Source organism: Rousettus aegyptiacus, unplaced genomic scaffold (assembly GCF_014176215.1).
Source record: "Rousettus aegyptiacus isolate mRouAeg1 unplaced genomic scaffold, mRouAeg1.p scaffold_m13_p_11, whole genome shotgun sequence".
In the NCBI taxonomy this organism is placed as follows: Eukaryota; Metazoa; Chordata; class Mammalia; order Chiroptera; family Pteropodidae; genus Rousettus; species Rousettus aegyptiacus.
Window position 1 is genome coordinate 13,805,271 of NW_023416286.1, and position 22,889 is coordinate 13,828,159.

The following is a 22,889-nucleotide window of genomic DNA, read 5'->3' on the forward strand; positions in this document are numbered from 1 at the left end:
GCCCCAGTCCCAGGGCTTTACCCCCATGGGAGAATATAATGGTTGATGGGAATCTGAGCCTCTGATGAGCTCCTCAAATCTCAGTACTATCTTAGCAGCCAGATGCAGTGTTTTGCTGCTTCCCTTCAAATCGGCCTGGATAGGTGGGTATGGGGTGGGTTAGAAGATGCTGCCAATGTGTTTGTGGCTATTTTCCTTCCAGTAATCCTGGCCTCTATGCTTCAGCTGTCTAATTGCTATATCTTCCCCCGTGCCACTGGAACCAACCTCAGTGTGCATCCCCTCAGTTCCTGGTGTACTTGATGTTGCAGTGTTGGGAAGGTATAGGGAGGCGAGCTCTGGAAGGATGTGGGGAGGTGGCCAGGCTCCATGACTCAGTTTTATACCCGGCAATATCAGTTGCTAAAACACAGCTGTCACCCCTCTCTATTTTGTCTCTGCCCTGATCACTGGGCTCTGCCATATGGTATATGATGACCATGCAGGTAGGAATCCTCAGGGTTACAGAGAGTACAAACTGCCACCTAATTCCCCCCTCTACCTGTAACACACGGGGAGCTCCGGGCTGCAGCTCTAGCAACGGTCTCTGCTCCTCTCCCTTTCCTCCTCCCTTGCTAGTCTGATTCAACCACCTTCAAATGCTGATGAGGAGATCTCTCAGCCATGTTTGTGGACTAGGCTGGGTGTTTTCTGTTGGATTGTAGCTATTCAGAATATTGTAATTTCAAAGGGAGAAATCAAGGAGACCTCTCACGCCACCATGCTTATCAGAGATATTCCAATATAGCTCTCACACCCTCCTTCTTACCCTGGGGATGCAAAGGGGCTGTGCTTTTGCAAAAGGGCTTCCAGTGAGTGAGAGAACAATGACCTCAAGGGAGAACCATTAGTTTACAGTTTGCTGTACACTGACAGGAAAAATTTCCATTTTCAGTGTAATCATGAAAACCAAAACAGGGAATAATTATAGATTTCTCCAATAGGCTAGGAAGAGATTTTTGCAGTAGGCCAAATCTTGTAAAAGTAGAGCTTCCCTCCTCTGGTGATGGTTAATGCCACAGGTGCCTCAGCAATTCTCCACACCACTGTTCATAAGATAGACGGTCACTGGTTGAATTTCTTCATGGTATGACTTCATAGATTCAGATTCTGGCTGATGTGGATGAGCTATAAGTTTTTGTCTGTCCTCTATTTTTATTAAAATGCAAGTATTACACCTATTAAAAATATATGTAAACTTAGGCAGGTCAGAAAGTAATGTTAGACTCATAGAGTCAGTATAATTTACTAAAAGATTTGTAAGCTGTGGCTTGTCCAAAAATCATATCAAGTATAATATGATTCCACCAGGAAAAAAAGAGGTTACAATTAAAAGGTGGAGTATGATTCCCATTTTGCATTTATATGCAGATAATATTTATGTGGTGAAAAGCTATGTGTGAGCACATGGATGAGAGCACATGGATGAGATATGAGCAGAGGTAGGGGTATGCAGGGAGTAGGTAATGTGAGGAGGGAGTACATGAGAAGTACATGTGGAGTATGTAAAGGAATGTGAAGTATGTGAGAAGTGTGCACATGCATGTGTATGCTTGCTATCACAATCTTGGACACAGTGGAACACTCATACTTCCAGAACCTAAAGGTTTGGAGTTGAAGGCAAAAATGGCATGGAAGAGCCCTATCCCCTTCCCCTCCCACCTCCACCAAGTTTAAGAGCAAGAGTCAGACTAGTTTTAAATCCTAACCTTAAATTCACTACCTGAGGGACCTAGGACAAATTATTTAACCTTTTGACATCACTTTCTCATCTGTAAAATAAGTATACTTAGCACCATACACGGCTGAGTATAGTGTAACTTAAAATGGACCCCAAAATAAAATGGACCCCAAAATAAAAATTCACCATAGCAAGAAAATAATCTCTGACAAAGTAGCTTTTTTAAATACATCATATCTACATTCTATGCCTTCTTTATTTTTAAAAGAGGGTTTGTTTTGCTTTGTTTTGTTTTTGGTTTTTGTTTTTCCTGTGTTTGTTTTTGTTTTGGAGGAGAATAAAGTTTAAAAACAAATTTTTTTGTTTCGACCATGCAGTACATTGGTTAGACATTTATGTAGTTTATGAAATGATCCCCCTGATTGTTCTATCACTCCTCTGGCTCTACACATAGCCATTACCTTACTGCTGTCTGCATCCCTTCTACCATGCTCCCATCCCCATGACCTTCTATCAACTACTAATTTGCACTTCTTCAACCCTTTACCACTTTCTCCCTATAGCCATCACCTGATTGTCTTCTATATTTGCACGCCTGTATTCTATTAGTTATTCTTTTTTTCCTTTAGATTCCACATATAAGTGAAATCATATGGTATTTATTTTTCTTTGTCTGACATTTCTTGATTACTTTGGCTCTTGGGATTAGCAATAGAGTTAAAACAAAAGGTCCACAGAATGATGTTTTCTGGTAACTGTACCTACAAAACCTTTTGCAAGTATTCTCACTTGTAAGAAAATAAACTGATTGGAGTCTGGTGCTTCACTGTACCCTATCTCACACTCCAACAAAGGTGTTGGGAGGTTCAGAATTGGCCATTATTCCCAGGAAGAGGACAGGCAATAAGAAAGCTGAATGTGGTCTGCTCTGGGGGATTAATGATGTTTGCAACTGAAAGCCTCAGTGCTTGTTTAATCTTTTGCATCAAAATCCATCATAATTTTAAGAATTGTAGAGGTTGGTTGTAATTCTTAGAGATTTAGCAAATATTTCTTTGGAATTACAAATCAAATATCTAATATAAATATGAGACCTATCTTACTTTACATATTATCTAGAGTTCTTTTTTGAAACAATTAAAAAGCAAATCTTAGTCATAATCATCCAACGATTTCTTCTCCTTACTGCAAGAGAGTTCCTGCTATAAGTAAAAGACAGCTACTAATTGATTATTATAAGAATAATGCAAAGTTATTTATATTGTTTAAAAAAGTAGCACGCAGCCCTCATTTTGTTTTTTTTTTGTTTGTTTGCTTGTTTGTTTGTTTGTTTGTTATAGCATCTATAGCATTTCCCTAATACTACTACTCCAGCTGTGGAGTTACTCTGCTTGAATAGTGTTGAAATTATCATCAACACTTTTACTTGCTGGATTTTTCACTGGAATAGACATGACTCCCTAAGCAATGGCTGATTACAGCAGGAGGACCTCAGGATCTGTTAGAAACCTTCTGATGGTTATTGTAGTTGACACTACCAATACCCTCTAGTATGTTTATGGGCAAAGGAAAAATAATGGTGGAATTCTTCTCTGTAGCTATGGTGGTTAAGGTTTGTAGGTAACGCAGTTGGAGGGCTATGGGAGACTCAGACAACACCATGGAGGCTGACCTCATAGATTTGGAAGCATTCATTTCTCCTTCTGCTGCAAGGACCTAAAACAACAAAAATAAAACTGTTTAGAAATAAGTTTACAACTGTGACTAGTGTTGTTGTTTTTTTTTTTTTCTGGTTGCATACTGATATCCTCCCAGTCCCACTTCGCCACATCTACTCACTTATTCAGCAAGGATAAAAGTTTCACATCCTAAAGTAATTAGAGAAATTTGAGGGGTCACAGAAAGTGGGGAAGTGGTTTACAAACTATGAGTCCCTAGATTTCAATTTCGAACAAAATAAAATCACCATCTTTAACCCAAATAAATACAGAACCATCCACCTCAGTAATGCTCTCGAATCACTTTAGAGTTTCATCTCTGCTGCACTAGTTTTCAGAGAAGTCTGAAATTCAAAGTCTCCACCTGGCTTTTATCTATTGACTGTATTTATCATAGGAGAGGTTTTTATTTCATTCTGTTGCCAACTTAGTCTCATTCTTACAATGTAAGAATTGTTTCAAGTTTTCTTGATTACAAATAGCAGCAAGTGCCAGTCTGAAAACATTCATTGGAAATCTCTTATGTACACTGTTTCTCTTCCAGTTCTCAGATAGTCCAAGCTGCCCCAACTGTGGACACCCAGTGCCCGTGTAAGAAAGCATCCTCTGGTTCGTCATGGCTAAGTCCATTGCCTGGAAGCTGCCGGAGCTTAGCAGATAAACCAGAAATAGGTAAGGAATGAGGGAAGAGAAAACCTTCACTGGTTCACAAATAAGATACCAAAGAAGGTACAAGAAAGGCTTCTAATCTTAATTGGTTCTGATACTTCAGAAAACCCATCCACATAAACATGAGGCTATAAGTCCAACAGATGAAAGAATACTGGAGGCTAGAGTATACTTACATTTTGTAACTCTATCCTGGATTATACTTAATCACCTCCACCTCTTTTATCTAGAACACTTAATGTACTGGAATGATGATACTCAAAATAGAGGCAGCAAGTTGGCTACATTGGAACCACCAGCTTTATAAAATGTGGGTTCCGTGGCCCACATTCCATGGCCCAAGACTGTATCACAGAATCAGAGATGGTGCTTAGGAACTGGTTTTTGCTTAGTTCAGTTTTCTCTAGGAGACTCTAATGTGTCACCAGAGTTGGAACCCACATTTCCAAGCGATTGAGCAACTTTCTGAGTACCCCCTTGACACAAGACATGTACAAGTTTCCTTGAGATACACTAAGCCCCTAATTACCTTCTAATTCAGGGGGAAATTCTCAGGCAAACCTGTAGGAGAAAAAAACTTTTTTCTTATCAAAAGAAGGAATTAACAGAGCCAGATCTGTTATCCAAGCTCTATTCTTGTCTGCTCCAAGGATAGGTATCTTGTCCTCCATTGTAAACACCGTAGCCCTTACCCTGGCCCTGGCTTCCCGAGTGGCCTCAGCCTCAGCCGCCATGGACCTCTGCAACTGCACAGGAATCCGGACATCTTTGATTTCCACTCGGGCCACCCAGATCCCCCATAGCTCAGTGGCATCATCAAGTAAGGTCTGTTTCCAAATCAAGAGAAAAAACATTGATCATTAAACCCGTTATAGGATATGTATTTCTGATATGGTGTATATTTGAAAGATGAAGCCCTCTACTTTTTCTTCTTTTGTATTTAAAGTATTTGAATGAGACAGTTTGGGAAGGCAATCAGAGTTAGCATCTTTACTGTTCATTTCCTGAGATTGAAGTGAATCTCAGGAAGGATTCAGGAAGAAAACTTGATGGATCTTCTAGTGGGTGGCATCCCAGCAGGATTCACCCCAAAAACATCCTTAATAAAGTATAGTTTATGTACCAAGATTTGAACAAATATCCCAAATTTACTCGTCATTGACATCAGGCAGGAAATAGTGCCTGAGCTTCTCAGACAGACCTGGATTTTGTCCTGGCTCTGCCATTTGCAGCTGTGAACCATTGGGCCAGTTACTCAACCTCTCTTATTCTCAGTTTTCCCACCTATAAAATTGCTAGGTTCAGTTTCAGGATTGTCATGATGTTTAGAGATAACACATGTAAGATATCTACCAGTTCTTAATAATGACTCAATAAATATTATTATTGGATCTTTTTGAGATATTATTTGTCTTGCTCTGTTTAACTTCTGTCCTTTGGCCAGTTTTAAACAGGTAGCAAGGCATATTTTAGAGCAGACATGGCCTAAAGGCAAAGATATTCTCATCTTTTGTAGAAGATTAAAACCATTGAAGATATTTTGCTGGTTATCTGGGGGGGGGGGGGAAGAGATGATAAAGAATGTCTTGAGAAATAGTGTGAGATCAGATGGATAGTTCCCCTCAAAAGGGAAGAGTCAGAACTCTCTGTGCTACAAAATGGCAAGTTACCTTTGCCTTTCCATGATCCTGGCAGAACGCAGGACATGGTGAGATCTCACAAGAAGCCAATGACCTAACTGTGGCCAAAGAAAAATATAAGTTATCAAAAGCACAAGGCTCTTACAAATGATATGAAGAGGTATCACATGGAACCAATATTATCTCATAAAAACTTGGGGCCTTAGCTACCTTACGGACTGGAGATGCCAAGAAGGACCCAAATTGAATTTCCATCCTAACTTACACTAGGGAGACTCAGAATAAAAATGTAATTGATTTAGGAAAATAGAGAAATGTGATTGTCTAAAAACTAGGGTGTGCAAGAAGTAGGATGGATACCTGTACATCTTCATCAATATTATCATTATAAGTACTATTAATATTAGTATTGATATTGGTAGCATAATACAAGATTTTCCCAAGATGACAAGCCTGTCCTATCTGAAATGAATCCTCTTCTAACTTTCACACACCACTGAAATGTAGAAATACATGATGCCTAAAAAATGGAGATACTGCTGGAGTAATCTAAACTAAAAAATAAATCTTATCTCTAACCTTTTCAGAAAAGGCTAAAGCATACAGTGTTAATTCATTATTTTAAATCCCAATGAAAATGGATATGGTGACCAATTTCAACTGATTCCTTCTCCCACTCAGATATTTATATCTATACCTCCTGATTATTAAAAAAAAAAAGAAATCACAAGCAGAGCCCATCTGTTTAGATTAGTTGTCTGTGTGTCTACTTGTGTCTGTGTGTACACATGGGGGCATTTTGAACTTCTGGTATTTGGTAATCACTGATAATTAAAATAAATGAAGCAGTCTATTAATTCCCAGTATCTTTACCTGGATGCTGTGGGCGATCTCTTCTCGGCCAGTTAAAATTTGGGACAAAGTCTGTGTCCCTAAGACATTTCTTAGAGTGGTCTGAGCCAGAAGAAATGTGGCTTTGTGGACATCATTGACATTAGCCACTGCTGAGACAGCACTATAGATTCTATAATAGACAACTCCATCCACTTGTGTAGTCACAGAGTCTCTGGTGAGAATCTGGAAAGAAGAACAGGGAAAAATCACATGTTTGTGACTTTCACAATGATCAACAAAGTGTCAGCCAGCTTAAGAGCTCTCTCCATAGGAAGTGTTACTGAAAACTCATGCCAACAATCCACCCCAAATCTGTCCTGGCTTAAATGCAATACCATTCTACCTGATAACAAAATACTTACACATGTGTTGTCTGTACCTAACCCTGTAAGTTCACCTTAAAGAAATGTCATATCTCATAGGCAGAGGCCTTGATTTGCCACGGTGAGTGAGCATAGGCATTTTCATTATAAAATGTCATAGTAGAACCCTTCTCCCTTCTAAACAGAAGCAAAATACTTGTTTCCCTGATAACTGAAATCTTTTTAGTTTTCATTTTTTATTAAACTTGATGAAAAGTAATGCTTAGAAAGCATAGATAGCACCAGTATATAGATAGACCGTGTTATATCTTTAAATAAAGAAAAATGAGTGATGTCAGATGCATGGCGGTGCGAGGGATCTCCCCGATCTCTCCCCTTGAAATTACAACAAGCTGGAATCTACAATCCAAAAAAAATAACATTCAACCTCCACACAAGCATGTCTGAAAGATCTATACATCAGAGCATCTGAAGGTGAGCCAACTGCACAAGAAAGGAAAGAAACAAAGATATGTCCTGTGGAATGTAGCCCAGAACAACCTGTATGATGAGGAAGAGGGGGAAATTACATGGTGGTTTTTGGCTCATTGAAACTCCAAACAGTCTTGCCTGAATTATCATCATATTCCACACAGCAGATCCCAGTAATCAGGGCAGAGAGCCGGGCAGGGACCACCAAGCACAGGGAGGCAACAGCTGAGTCTTAGTAACCACCATTGCTGTTCAGAAAGCTGTGTCATGGAGCCTGGCCACCCCTCAGAGTTTACCCTCCACTCTGTACCCTCCCAGAGCTACAATAGAGCTCCAGAAGAATTTGTGCAACCAGAACTAAAACATACACTGCATTTGGTCCCACAGCAATACAGAGCCTGAAGGTCAGATTACTGAATGAAAAGCAGCCGGCTGCAACTGGTCTCTCCCAAACCTCCACCTATTCAAGCTGAATTGGAAAAAGACAGTAGAGCATTGCAAATGACTGTTGAGACAGTACAAGGTCTTCGGGTCCTTTTAAGAGGCTCAGAACCCCATTTCCCTTCATAGTCTCCCACAGGAGAGGAGACCTTGGATGGAAGCCATATGGTCACAAAGGAGACAAACACTTGTCCAGAGAATAAAGGTCATTTTTAACCTCAGAGCAGAGATTCAGCAGGCACATGCAGTGCAGGACGCTTGGAAATCAAGAGAAAAACCTCTTCGAATCAACCTGCTAAAAAAAAAAAAAAAAAAAAAAAAAAAAAAAAAAAAGCAGATTAAATCCCTATAAATGCCTAGGCAAAAAAAAAAAAAAAAATAGTCCATCAAACAACCAAAGTAACAAGGAAGCTCAGAAAGGAAATGAAAAATCTCCAGAAAATAAATTTAGAGACATATAAATACGTGTTTTAAATGATAGAGAATTCAAGTTTGCACTTCTGAAAAACTCAACAAGATGCAATAAAGTTCTGATAAGCAGTTTAATAAGTGTAGAAACAAAATCAATGAACAAGAATACCAAGGAAATTGAAACTATAAAAAAGAACCAAATAAAACTTCTGGAGATGAAGAACTCACTAAAAGATAAAAAAAAAAAAAAAGAAAGAAAGAAAAAAAAGAAATGGCAAGCTTAGGAACACACAGCTGACCAGATGAAGAAAAGAATTAGTGATATCAAAGACAGAGATCTGGAAATGATACAAATGAAGGAAGAGAGAGACTTGAGAGTGAAAACAATTAAGGAACTCTACAAGAATTATCTGACACCAACAGGAAAAACAAAACAAAACAATATAAAAGTAATGGGAATACGAGAGGAGAAGAGAAAGAGAAGAAAACAGAGAGCCAATTCAAACAAATAACTGATGAGAATTATCCAAACCTATCAAAAGAAGGAGAGAGAGAGAAAGGAGATCTTCAAATCCAAAAAGCAAACAGAACATCTAATTATCTCAATCTAAAAAGGCCTTCTCAAGACACATCATATTAAAAGTGTCAAAATTGATGACAAAAAAAAAACTTTCCAAGACAGCCAAGAGGGGAAAAAATGGTCACTTATAAAGATTACTCCTTCAGATTATTATCAGAGTTAAATCAAATTTTTGACAATTTATCTTTCAGAATGTTGAACACATGGAGATGTGGCAATTCCTGAATTTGTAACACAAGTGGATGTTGCCTTGGAAGCCTTAAATAAAAATTCTTTTGATGTGTTTGACGATAATCAATTTGTGGACATCTCAAAGAAGATCTATGATATAATTCATGATATCAGATGTTCCGTCATGTTGATTCGGATAGCTTAAGTTAATAGCATTAGATTGGAGTGATGTCAGAAACTTGGCAGAGTGAGAGATATCGCCATATCTCTCCCCTGGAAACAACAACAAGCTAAACATCTAAAACTCAACAAAAAAACACCCAAACTACACACCAGCACATCTAAGCATAAAATCTATGCATAAGCACTACCACAGGCTAAAGAGAGACCTTTATATAATAAATCTTCTTTCTGGAAAAACAGCAGAATACACTTCCATTAATGCCCAGGTGGACAAATAGTCCATTAAATATCATGAATAAACAAGGTGATAAGTCATGTCAAAAAGAAAGAAACAAATCTCCAGAAAATAACCTTATACACATACAAATATATGACTTAAATGACAGAAATTTCAGAATGATACTTCTGAAAGAACTCATGAGATCTGAAATGATTCATATCAACAAACTTAGGAACTGAAAAAACAACTAGATGAGCAGAATGAGATCTTTAGCAAGGAGACTGAAACCCTCAAATAGAGCCAAACAGAACTTCTAGATATAAAGAACATACTGCAAGAGTTGAAAAAAAAAATAGGAAGCGTGGGAAATAAAGTGGACCAAATGGAGGAAAGGATCAGTGATATTGAAGACAGAAATTTAGAAATAAATCAGAAGGAAGAAGACAGAAACCGAAGAATGAAAAATAATGAAAGAGAAAAACAAGAACTATCCTTTACATATTAATAATGGTAAACACACCAAAGATTCAGAACTAAAGTATATAACATAAAACAAGAAGAATCAGAAGAAAAACTCACAAAAGACAACTAAAATAAAGAAAACAGAAACACAAAACAAGGAAGCAATGGAAACACCGAGCTACCAGAAAGCAAAAGATAAAATGGCTTTAAGATGACCTCATATTTTGATAATCACCCTAAATTTAAATGGACTGAACAAACCAATAAAAAGACACAGAGTTGAAGATTGGATTAAAAAACAAAACCCAACCATATGCTGCCTCCAGGAGACAAATCTCAGCTCTAAAGACAAATATAGGCTCAAGTGAAAGGGTGAAAAATGATATTTCAAGCAAAGTGCATTCAGAGAAAAGTGAGAGTAGTGATACTAATGTCATATGAAATAAACTTCAAAATAAAAAAGGTAAAGAAAGATACTGAGGAGCAATTCATAATGATAAAGGGAATCATGTACCAAGAAGACATAATACTTATTAATATCTATGCTTCCAATTAGGGTGTCCCAAAATATGTAAAGCAATTTTTAACAGAGCAAAAGAGAGAAACCAAAACACTATCATAGTTTGGAACCTAAATACCCCACTGTCAGATATGGACAGATCATCCAAACATAAAATCAGTAAGGAAATAACATCCTTAAATGACGCATTAGATCTACTGGACATAATTGACATCTACAGAGTCTTTCAACCCAAAACAGCTGCTTATATATTCTTCTCTAGTGCACATGGAACATTCTCAAATATTGACCACATACTGGGACACGGAAACAGTTTCAACAAATATGAGGGCTTAAATCATACCAACTATATTCTCTGATCATAATGCTTTGAAACTAGTGATAAACTGTAAGAAGAAAGCAGGAAGAACCATGAACATATGGAGATTAAATAACATGCTACTTAAGAATAACTGGGTCAGAGAAGAAATAAAGAGAGAGATCAAGAGATACATAGAAAAGAATCATAATGATAGTACCAATATCGAAACTTTTGGGACACGTCAAGAGCAGTCATAAGAGGAAAGTTCATACATATTGTTACAGGCCTATCTTCAAAATCAAGAATGAGCCCAAATAAACAACCTAACATTTCATGTTAAAAAAAAAAAAAAACAGAAAAAGAAAAACAAATGAAGCCTAAATTATCCAGACGGAAAGAAATCATCAAAATTAGAGCAGAAATAAACGAAATTTAAAAAGAAAAAGAAAAAACAATAGACAAAATAAATGCAACAAAGAGCTGGTTCTTTAGAAGGTTAATAAAATTGAAAAATCTGGCTAGACCCACTAAAGAAAAAAGAGAAAACACACAAATAAAATCAGGGATGAAAGAGGAAAAAGGATGCCAGACATTACAGAAATACAAAAGATCATACCAGAATACTATGAAAAAGTACATAACACCAAATTTAATAACCTAGAAGATATGGACCAGTACTTAGAAAAATACTACCTTCCTAGACTGAATCAAGAAGAACTGGAAGATCTAAATAGATCGATCAGCAGTATGGAAATTAAAACGATTATTAAAAACTTTCCAAAAATTAAGAGTCCAGGACCAGATGGCTTCACTAGTGAATTCTACCAAACATTCAAAGAAGATTTAAACCTATTCTCAGACTTTTCCAAAAAATCAAAGAGAAGGTAATACTTTCCAACACATTTTATAAGGCCAATATTACCCTGATACTAAAACCTAGTAAAGATAACGCAAAAATGAAAACTACAGACCAATATCTCTCATGAACATAGATGCAAAAATTCTTAATAAGATACTAGCAAACCAAATACAGCAACATATTAAAAAGATTGTACACCACGATCAAGTGGGCTTCATCCCAGAGGCACAGTGATGGTTCCACATATGAAAATATATTAATGTGATACACCACATAAACAAATTAAAAAATAAGAATCATATGATGTGGTACATATATACAATGGAATAGTGCTCAGCCATAGGAAGAGATGAAATACTGCCATTTGCTACAACGTGGATAGACCTCAAGATAATCATGCTAAGTGAAATAAGCCAGAAAGAAAAAGTTGAAAATCACATGATATCACTTATATGTGGGATATAAACCTAAAAGACCAAACGAACAGGACAAACCAACAGAGACTCACGGACATGGACTATAGACTATAGACTAGTGATTACCAGAGAATAGTGGGGAGGAGGAAGATAGATGGGGTAAAAAGGATTAACTATGTCGTGACATAGTGTAAATATATATATATATATATATATATATATATATATATATATATGCCTTACTGTTAAAGTGTACTGCTGAAACTTATTGAATTTCATTAACCAATGTCACCATTAAAAAATTACATTTTATTAATTAAAATATATATGTTTAACAATTGAGATAGAGAAAATCCCAGCCTAGAATAATATATCCAGCAAAATTCTCCTTAAGATATGAAAGAACAAAGACCCTCTCAGACATACAAAAGCTGAGGAATTTTCCACCACAAGGCCTGCATTATAGGAAATAATGTAGAGGATTATTCAACCTGAACCAAAAGAATAAAAAAAATACAACGCTATGAGTAAATTGAGTAACAGGCAGAAAGAGGTAATTGCAACCCTTATTAAGGATAGAGTTTATAAACTTAAATATTACCTAATGGTTAAGGGTCAAAAAAACTTTTTAAAGAAAAGAAGAAGTAGCTACTGCAATTCAGAAATGAACTCACAATATAAATAGAAATAATTTAAGATAATAAAAACAGAAAGGAAGAGCGAGTAAGTGTCTGAATCTGTAAAAGGGAATGGAGATAAAATACATGTCATTTTAAAAGGACCACTGTGTATATGAAACTTTCTTTTACATAAAATTAATGGTAATCACACACAAGAGATCCAGAACTGAGACACATAACATAAAACAAGAAGAAACTAAGGGAAAAGTCATAGAATACTACCAATTTAAAATAACAGACAGAAACACAAGGACAAAGAAACCGTGGAGATACCAAGCTACCAGAAAACAGAAGATAAAATGGTTATAGAAAACCTCATATTTCCATAATTACCCTAATGTAAATGGACTGAACCTACCAATTAAGAGGCATAGAGTAGCAGATTATATCAAAAAACAAAACCTAATTATATGCTGCCTTCAATAGATGTATCTCAGCTGTAAGAACTAACATACACTTAAAGTGAAAGAATGGAAAATGACACTATAAGCAAATGTCATCTGGAGAAAAGTGGATGTAGACATATTTATATCTGACAAAATAGACTTCAAGATGAAAAGATAATGAGAGACAATGATGGACACTTTGTAATGAAAAAGGAGACCATTAATCAAAAAGACACAACATTTATCAACACTTATGCTCCCAATCAGGGAGCCCCAAAAATATATAAAGTGACTACTAACAGAACTAAAGGGAGAAACTGATAAAAACATAATTTGGTAGGATACATAAATACACCAAAGACAGAACGTCAATAAGGAAATACTAGCCTTAAAGATGCATTAGACCAGTTGAACATAACTGACATTTACAGAACTTTTCAATCCACAACACCAGATTGTACATTGTTCTCTAATCAACACGGAACATTCTCCAGGACTGACTATATGTGGGGACAAAAAACTAGCCTCAACCGATTTAAGAAGATTGAAACCATACTAAACATACTCTCCAACCATAATACTTTGAAATGAGATCAACTGCAAAAAGAAAGCAGGAAAACCCACAAATATGTGGAGATTAAACAACATGCTACTAAAGAACAACTGGGTCAAAGAAGAAATAAAAAGAGAGATCAAGAGATGCATAGAAACAAACAAAGACGGCAGTACAACATAAAAAAAACTATTGAGACACAGCAACAGCGATAAGGAGAAGAAAGTTCATATCATTACCAGCTTACCTCAAACAACAAGAATGACCCCAAATAAACAACCTAACATTACATCTTTAAAAATGAGAAAAAGCACAACAAATGCAGCCCAAAATCAGCAGAAGGAAGGAAAGAATAAAAATTAGAGCAGAAGTAAATGAAATTGAGAACACAAGAACAGAAAAAAATAAGGCGACAAAAAGTTGGTTCTTTGAACAGATCAATAAAATTGGCACACCCCTGGCTAGACTTACATAGGAAAAAAGAGAAAGGACACAATAAACAAAATCAGAAATGAAAGAGACGTTATGACGGATACCACCGAAATACAAAGGATCATACAAAAATACTATGAAAGATTATATGCCACCCAATTCAATAGCTCAGAAGAAATGGACAATTCTGAGAAATATATAACCTTCCCGCATTAAATACCGAAGAACTGGATAATCTAAATAGACCAATCAATAGTAAGAAAACTTAAACGATCATCAGAAACCTCCCAAAATGCAAAAGCCCATGACTAGGTGGCTTCACCAGTGAATTCTACCGAACATTCAAAGATGATTTAATACTTGTCTTTCTCAAACTTTTCCAAAAAGTTTAAGAAGAAGCAATATTTCCTAACTCATTTTATGAGGCCAACATTACCCTGATACTGAAACATGGTAAAGATAACACACACACACACACACACACACACACACACACACACAAAAACTATAGACCAATATCTTTGATGAATAAATACAGATAAAAAAACATCCTAAACATAATACTAGAAAATCAATTACAATATATTAAAAAGTTTATATACCATAATCAAGTGGGCTTCATTCCAGGGACTGAAGGATGATTTAACGTGCAAATCAATTAGTGTGATACACCACGTAAATAAAATAAAGGATAAAAATCATATGATCATATCAATAAATGCAGAAAAAGCATTTGACAGGATATAACATCCATTTGTGATTAAAACACTTCATAAATGGGTATAGAAGGCAAATACCTCAACATAATAAAGGCCACATATGACAAACCCTCAGCTAACATCATACTTAATAGTGAGAAACTAAAAACCTTCATTTTAAGATCAAGAACAAGACAAGGCTGTTCCATATCCTTACTATTATTCACTATAGTATTGGAAGTCCTGGCTAGAGCAATCAGGCAAGAGAAAGTCAAGGCATATAAATAGGAAATAATGAAGTTAAATTGTCACTTTTTGCAGATAACATGATTCTCTATGTAGAAAATCATAAAGACTCCACTAAAAACTATTAGAAATAGTAAACAAATACAGTAAAGTTTCAGGATACAAAATCAATGTACGAAAATCCATAGTATTCTTATACTTTAACAATAAATTTTCAGAAATTAATTAATTAATTAATTAATCAATGTTATTTTTGCAATTGCAATAAAAGAATTAAATCTAGAAATAAACTTAATGGAACATTACCTATACACTGAAAACTATAAGACATTATTAAAATAAATTGAGACACGAAAACATGGAAAGATATTTTGTGTTCATGGTTTGGAAGAATTGCATAGTTAAAATGACCTTATTACCTAAAACATTATACAGATTTAATGTAATCCTCATCAAATTCTCAATGGAATTCTTAAAGAAAGAGAACAAAAAATCATTTATATGAAAGCACAAAAGACCCCAAACAGCCAAAGCAATCTTGCGAAAAAAGAACAAGACGAGAAGTATCCCTCTGTCTGACTTCAAATTATACTGCAATCAAAACAGCATCGTATTGGCAGAAAACAGAAACACAGACTAATGTAACAAAATTAAGAGTTTAGAAATAACCCACATGTGTATGGGCAAATAAGTTTTGACAAAGGACCCAAAAACATACAATAGAGAAAGGAAAGACTCTTCAATAAATAGTGCTGGGAAAATCGCAAAGCCACATGCAAAAGAATGACACTAAACTGCTATCTCTCACCATACACAAAATTTAACTAAAAATAAATCAACTACCTAAATATAAGACCTGAAATAATAAATTTACATAGATGAAAACACAGGTACTAAACTCATAGACCTTGGATTGAGGGAGCATTTTATGAATCTTTACCTCAAAGTCAAGGGAAGTAAAGTAAAAACAAATGAATGGGACTATATTAAACTGAAAAGCTTTTGCACAGCAAAAGAAACCATCAACAAGACATAGAGGCAACCAACTGAATGTAAGAATATATTTGCAAACAACACCTCCAATAAGGGGCTAATATCCAAGATATACAAAGAACTTATACAACTCAACAATGAAAAAACAATCAAATTAAAAAATGGGCAGAGGACCTGAACCAACACTTCTCCCAAGAAGACATACAAATGGCCAATAGACATATGACAAGATGTTCAATTTCATCAGCTATTAGGGAAATGCAGATCAAAACCACAATGAGATACCACCTCACACCTGTCAGAATGGCTTCATCAACATGACAAGTAATAACAAATGTTAGAGAGGTTATGGGAAGAAAGGAGCCCTCATACACTACTGGTGGGAATGTAAATTGGTACAGCCACTATGGAAATCAGTATGGAGTTTCCTCAAAGAACTAAGAAAAGAATTACCATATGACCCGGCAATTCTTCTTATGGATATTTCCTGAAAAAACTTGAAAACTTGTATTCATAAATATATATGCACCCCAATGTTCATAGCAGCATTATTTACTGTGGCCAAGACATGGAAACAACTGAATGCAGTGTCCTTGGATAGGTGACTGGATGAAGAGGATGTGGTACACATATATATAATGGAATATTAGCCATAAGAACAGATGAGTTACTGCCATTTATGACACTATGGATCATGAGATTATTATGCTAAGCAAAATGAGTCAGACAGAAAAAGTTGAGAACTATATGATTTCACTCGTATGTAGAATATAAAACCAAAAGCAACAAAAATACAGAAACTCATTGACATGGACAGTGGATCAGCTGTTATCAGAGGGAAGGGAGAGGGGGGAGGTAGATAAAGGTAAAGGGGACAAATATTTGGTGACAGAAGGAAATTTAACTTTGGATGGTGAATATAGAATGCAATATATATATGACATATTTTGAATTGCTTACTAGAAACCTATTTGATTTTATTAACCAATATCATCCCATAATTTTAATTTTAAAAGTCAATTTAGCTTTATATAGAGGCTCTACATTAATCGTACTGAATAATATAAGATGCTTTGCAGCAAATGATAAATTTGTGGGGGTGTGCAATGGAGGTAGAATCTAGAACTTACTTTTCTCATCTATAACTGCCTAATATGGAGCCAGAAAAGGCTCAGGATAGGTCTCTAAGCATCCCAAACTCTCTTATGACTGAGGGTGAATTCTAAGATGAGGACTCTATGGCTCCCTCCAGTAGCACAGTTCTTGATTGAGTTTCTTGGACCACAAACAAGAAAATAAATATTTATTCATAAATGGTGATTTTCTGTATTCTTATCATCTTTTCCCTCCCACATCATAGGTCCTATTCACATTTTTTTTCCTCCTTCCAGATCATTTTGGTTATCAAAGGATGACATGATTATTAATAGCTCTGTTTCTCTTCCTTATTGCCCAGGTACTCTTTTTGGTCACTTATTTGCAATACTTTAAGAATTGAATAGAAGTATTTGAAATTTAAGTATAGATGGACCCTGTGCTATATCTGCTCTTTCCCCACTTTGACCCCAGTTTGTTGCATATAAACACACAAAAACTTCTAAAGCAGAGGTCAAATAGCTATTACTAAAAAAGTTTCTGAGATGGTAATGGGAGAGGATGATACCATAACTAATCACTGCCCCCTACAAATTAAATTCAGTTCCTTCATACAGTGATTTATCACTCTTCTAAGCATTTGCTCTGTCATTTTGCATTCCAGTTTCTTTGTCAACTGAATTTCTTATCTCTTTTCTTAGATTTCTCTCACTTTAGTGTTCTGGCAACTTAGCTCTTAAACTTGGCTTTATTCTCATTTGGCAAAACAAAATCCAATAGTTTCAGGAGCCACCTCAAACTCTCAAGCAGGTCTAGGAATTTAGTTCTTCTTCCCCCTTATAGTTTGAAAACATCCTGTAACATATCTTTAACCAGTATTACCTCTTGTGGAGGAATGTTGCAAGTAAAAGTTCGGAGATCAACTTTGACAAACACATCTATGCAGGGCAGGACCAGTATTAAACCTATGAGAAAGAAACTATGGTTTTAAATTTTATCTTATTTAAAATAACTATAAGTTATCTCCCAGCTATATGGCATATTATTTTCATGAGGCTAAAATGTTTCCCGGATGATGTTCAATATATATACTTATAACTTTGGGGAACATTATTTCCTCCTATCAGTCAATGACTAAAGAAAAGTAGTTCCCTAGGAATTAAAATCTTTTGGTAAGAAACTAAAGATCCTGGACATTTAATTTTTAGATTTTATTTTTAAAACACTTAATCTACTTCTGTCCAAGTGTTGAATTTGACATTAATTTTAAAGGATATTTTAGAAATTGGCTTTGCTATATTAAAGATATCTGTATAAAAACCGAAGTTATAAAATTTTGACCTTGAATATCTGTAATTGTCAACATTCTCATTTATTCAATATTACTGAAGGAACATTAGAATTAAAATCTTCTCAGGATATTAGAGTCTCCAAAACCAATGTATTATAGAATTACAGTTTCTCCATTACTACGATTAGTTCAAATACAATGGCATTTCACAATTGTAAAAACTTTGACTTCTCTCTAAATCATGAGATATTTGGATTGGGGCTGGTGGGGAAAGGATGGGGCTAAGAAAACTCATGTGAAGATCCTGTGACTTCTTAACATTGCCCTGGTGAACATCCGCTGTGGCAAGAATTACAAAGATTAGAACCACAAGGCATTTGAGCAAGATGAGGACACCAATCCATTTCCATTTACCAGAATGATTTTGTACTATTGTTCTTGTTTTCAAAAAAACAAGCATTTAGGGTGAGTACCCTGTAAAGAGCTGGTAGTATCAAAAGAAGATGCTGCTAAACTGCTTTCTTTCTGTTTGTCTTTAATCCTGTCGGAGATTTATGTTGAGGATTACTGCCTGATTTACTTCCTTTTTTTGGTGCCAGGTCACTGGTTAAGATCATAGCCCTTAAAACAAGAGAATTAAGCCCCAGTTCTACTACTAACTAGCTTGTGACCTGAGAACATTCACTTAACTTTTCTGAGCTTCAGTTACCTAGTATCTATAAGATGGTAGTGAAGATTAAGCATGATTCAACATGCGATGAAATAAAGTGTTAAGCATAGTGCCAGATAAGTATTAATTGTTCAAGAAGTGATATCTCTTATTATTAATACTTCTATTATTTAAGAATAATTTACAATTTACAAAAGTGAAGAGGTTTTCTATTACCAATTTGGCTAATATTCCTCTAGGTCTTCATTCTAAAGTAACTCATTAGCCCCATAGACATGTATGACAAAGGTAGTTATCCTGGGACATTTAATGATAAAATCTTCTGGGAAAATTTATTTGAAAGAGATACACTTTTCTCTAGCATATTCCTGATTATGGCTCTTCTACCTCTCTCAAATCCAATTTTATTATATAATCTTGGCCCCAGCAGATGCAACATGAAAGGGTTAACCATATTCTTTTACCCATAAGTTGGATGATTCTAACACTTCTGTTTTGACAAACTCATAAGAACATCCATAACTCTTGCCCTCTAACTTTTAGGTTTTTTTTATAAAATTAGGGAAATAGGATTATACTACTTGCAATGACCAAGACTCCTTAACAGACTTCTTTTTTTGAAGGGTCTCATTTTATTTTTTTATGTAACAGGGTCCGAGTGCCTACCATGGTATATAGCCAAGTGCAGAGCACCCAGAATATCATGGGACTAAGAAAATTCCTACCTCCCAGAGATCATTTAGTCTAATAGGAGAAAGAATGATTTTACTCAAATATATCATAATAGAGAAGAGAAAACAAATATTATTTGAGAAATAGAGCTAATAACCATTATTTTTCATGTGTCTTCTAAAATATTGCTTATTCCCCGAATATTAGAATTTATCACATGAAATTGCTATTTTTATAAGTCAAAAATAAATATTAACAATTTCATATGGTTCAGTTAAATATACACCAAGAGAAGTTATTATTATTAAATCAATAACTTACTTCTAGAGAGTTTTAGTGCCTGCTACTTTACTCCCCCTATCACCCCCCAAAGCCAATCCTTTAATAATATAAATGTATTGGAATATTTTTCATTTTAAGGTTGTAGAGAAAGGATGGAAATAATTACTATATTTGACAAAAGGGGTTCTATAATGACTTTCAGCTCTATAGTTCTATTAATTTTCTTGTTAGGAGAGAAAACTTTATTTTTTACTTTTCCATTAGTTGTTTTCAAATAGCAAGAATCAAGAGCCAGCTCCTTGAATATGCTCCCTGAGTAACTTAATTATCTATTTTTGCCTTTTATTTTCTTTTTTCATTCTTCTGTCATTCTCTTAGTGGCCCTGGTAATAAGTGACACCCAGCCAATGTAACCAGAGTTACTCTTTGCTCACATTACCTGAAACTCTCAGAGGAAGTGTTAAAAAACAAGTCTAAAATTTTACACTCTCAAACTAATGGTCTAGTGGTCACTCCCATTAATTTACATAATAGGACGACATCCTTCAATTGTACAGGAAGGCAAGGGGCTCTAGCTTCCTGTGTTTTTTCTTTGCCTCTCACTAGTTGCTGGTAGCACTAATAATAGTATTAGGTGCCTTTAATAATTCTTGTCAGGGGCAACAGCAGTGTCATACCTGGCCCTTTGGCTTTGCCAGCTTGAATGCGTCCAAGTCGGAATATAACAGCACGTTCATACTCCTTAATGATCTAAGAGATTAAGGAAGAGCATTTAGTCTTAATGGTTCATTAACCCATGTAGAGAGTCCAACTTATTTCCCAAGGTATTACCTTCAAGCACATCCACATGGAGATAGGGAAGGTAATGATCATCAATAGGAAAGAAAGTAAAAACAGGATCCAGCCACAAACACCAAGCTGTTTATTGTTGATACCTAGGAAATGAGAAGGAAGCAAGCCTGTGATTGATGTGGTTCTTAGAAAAATCATCCAGGTGTGTGGATAAGGAACTCTGAGATCTAGACAAGCCTGATGGGACTAATGAAGAAACCTAAATCCACGCACATCCATGAATGCAGGAAACATATACACACTCATGCACATGCACACACATACAAACAAAAACTATCTAGGTTTTTAGATTGAAATTAACTTGCCTCTTCCAAGACTCATAGCAATCAGTAATAATTATCATTATATTTATATAAGACTGTTATGGTTTATTATTCTCAAAATACACGAAATAGTGTTAACTAGAGTGTAATCCATTGAATACCCACATCAGAATCAACAGGATCCCATTTTAAAGGGAAGATTTATGGGCCCCAGGATTCTTCAGGTGAAATTCAAGGCAACATTGGAGGTAGATAGGTAAGTATTATTATCTCCAAAGAGAGACAATGTGTCACAAGGAAAAACATATTGAAGAATTTTGGGGTATAAACATCTATGAGAGCTCTCATCCTTGCCAATGCTATGACCTTAGGTAAGCCACTCAACCTTTCTGAGCCTCCATTTCTTCATCTGTATGACGAAGATAGAAGTTACATACCTTCAAGTATTTGATGAGAATTAGGCGACATTATTTTCATATGGCACCTGGACCATACATTAATGGTTACATTAATAAATGTAATTACTTCTGTTATCCCATTTTACAGATTGATGGAGATTACAGAGACTTGTCAGACATTGATATTTGACATTTCTGACTTTTCATGGAATTTTGTTACGTTGGCTTATTATATTGGATGTTCCTGTCTGTGGGCCCTAAGAACTAGTGGAAGGCTGGACGTGGCACACCTTCCCTAGTATGGTCGGGTCTGAGATGTCAGATTCTGACCCAGTACCTGCCTAATATGCTAGTGTTTTGTGTTAATTGTAGTCTGTTTCGTCTGTTTATATTGTGTCTGTCTGCCCGGACTGGTCTACCTTTGTCTGTTACTGTTTTTGTCTGTCTGTATTGTGTTCGTCTGTCCGGACTGGTCAAAATGCACTGTTACCTTCTTGTTGCCTTGCCTTTCATAAGCGTACTCCATATATCGATGTGTGGTATTTTAATTCTTTCCTTAGATCTGGCCTCCATGGCCACGTGGATGCTAGGTCAGAAGCTGATCCTAGCCCTGGCTTATTTGGCTTTTGTGGGGGTCTTGCCTGTTTTTATTAACATGAGTCAAGCTTCTTTGTCGAATCATCCTACCCCCCTGCAGTGCCTCCTTAATCATTTTAAGGATTTCAGGAGACGAGCCCACGCCTACGGAGCCAGTGTCCCTCCCTTTGACCTTCAGAGGTTCTGCCAGTTAGATTGGCCCACGTTTGGAACAGGGTGCCCATCAGAGGGGTCACTCGACCTGCAAACAGCCTTTCAGGTGCGGAATATTATCTACGGAAATCCTGGCCACCCTGATCAGGTTCCATATATCGATGTGTGGATCAATATTGTCTCTGATGCCCCCAAGTATTTGAAGGACTGCCGCAGTGGAAAAGAATCAAAGACAACTCCCAAGTCTATCCTTTTCTCTACACCAAAGGAGCAAAAAGAGAAACCGCCTGGACAAAGACCTAACCCTCTTTACCCTGTCTTTCAGATGCCCCCTGAGGACACTGAGATCACTGACTAAGACAGAAAGGGAAAGAGCTCCATGAAACCCCTGTAGGCAGCAACTATGGCCATTCTCAGCAAGAAGCATATATGGAAGAAGAGACCTCTCGTCCCTCAACATCCATACTAATAATAAGGGGGTTCATGACTCTTAGAAAAGAAGTAGGCAGGAAAGTTAGTTAGGGGCTTTCAGGTCTGCCTTCCAAGACACTGAAGTCATCCTATCTCAGAAGGGATCGCCCTAATTGGCCCACAATTAAGCCAGCCAGAAGACATTTTTTAACTTACAC

General features: G+C 36.1%; 1 protein-coding gene across 1 annotated transcript in view; it reads right to left on the minus strand.

Annotated features, from left to right (window-relative positions):
• Nucleotides 1–2,143: 2,143 nt before the first annotated feature.
• STOML3 (stomatin like 3) overlaps nt 2,144–22,889 on the minus strand; it is a 34,701-nt gene continuing 13,955 nt past the window's right edge. Inside the window, exons 2-7 of the mRNA XM_016161358.2 lie at nt 20,829–20,932; nt 20,675–20,747; nt 17,965–18,047; nt 6,621–6,824; nt 4,800–4,934; nt 2,144–3,436 (exon numbers count right to left, since the gene is read on the minus strand). Of these exons, the coding sequence (XP_016016844.1) occupies nt 3,212–3,436; nt 4,800–4,934; nt 6,621–6,824; nt 17,965–18,047; nt 20,675–20,747; nt 20,829–20,932 (824 nt within the window). The 3' untranslated portion in view covers nt 2,144–3,211. The remainder of the gene's footprint in view (nt 3,437–4,799; nt 4,935–6,620; nt 6,825–17,964; nt 18,048–20,674; nt 20,748–20,828; nt 20,933–22,889) is intronic.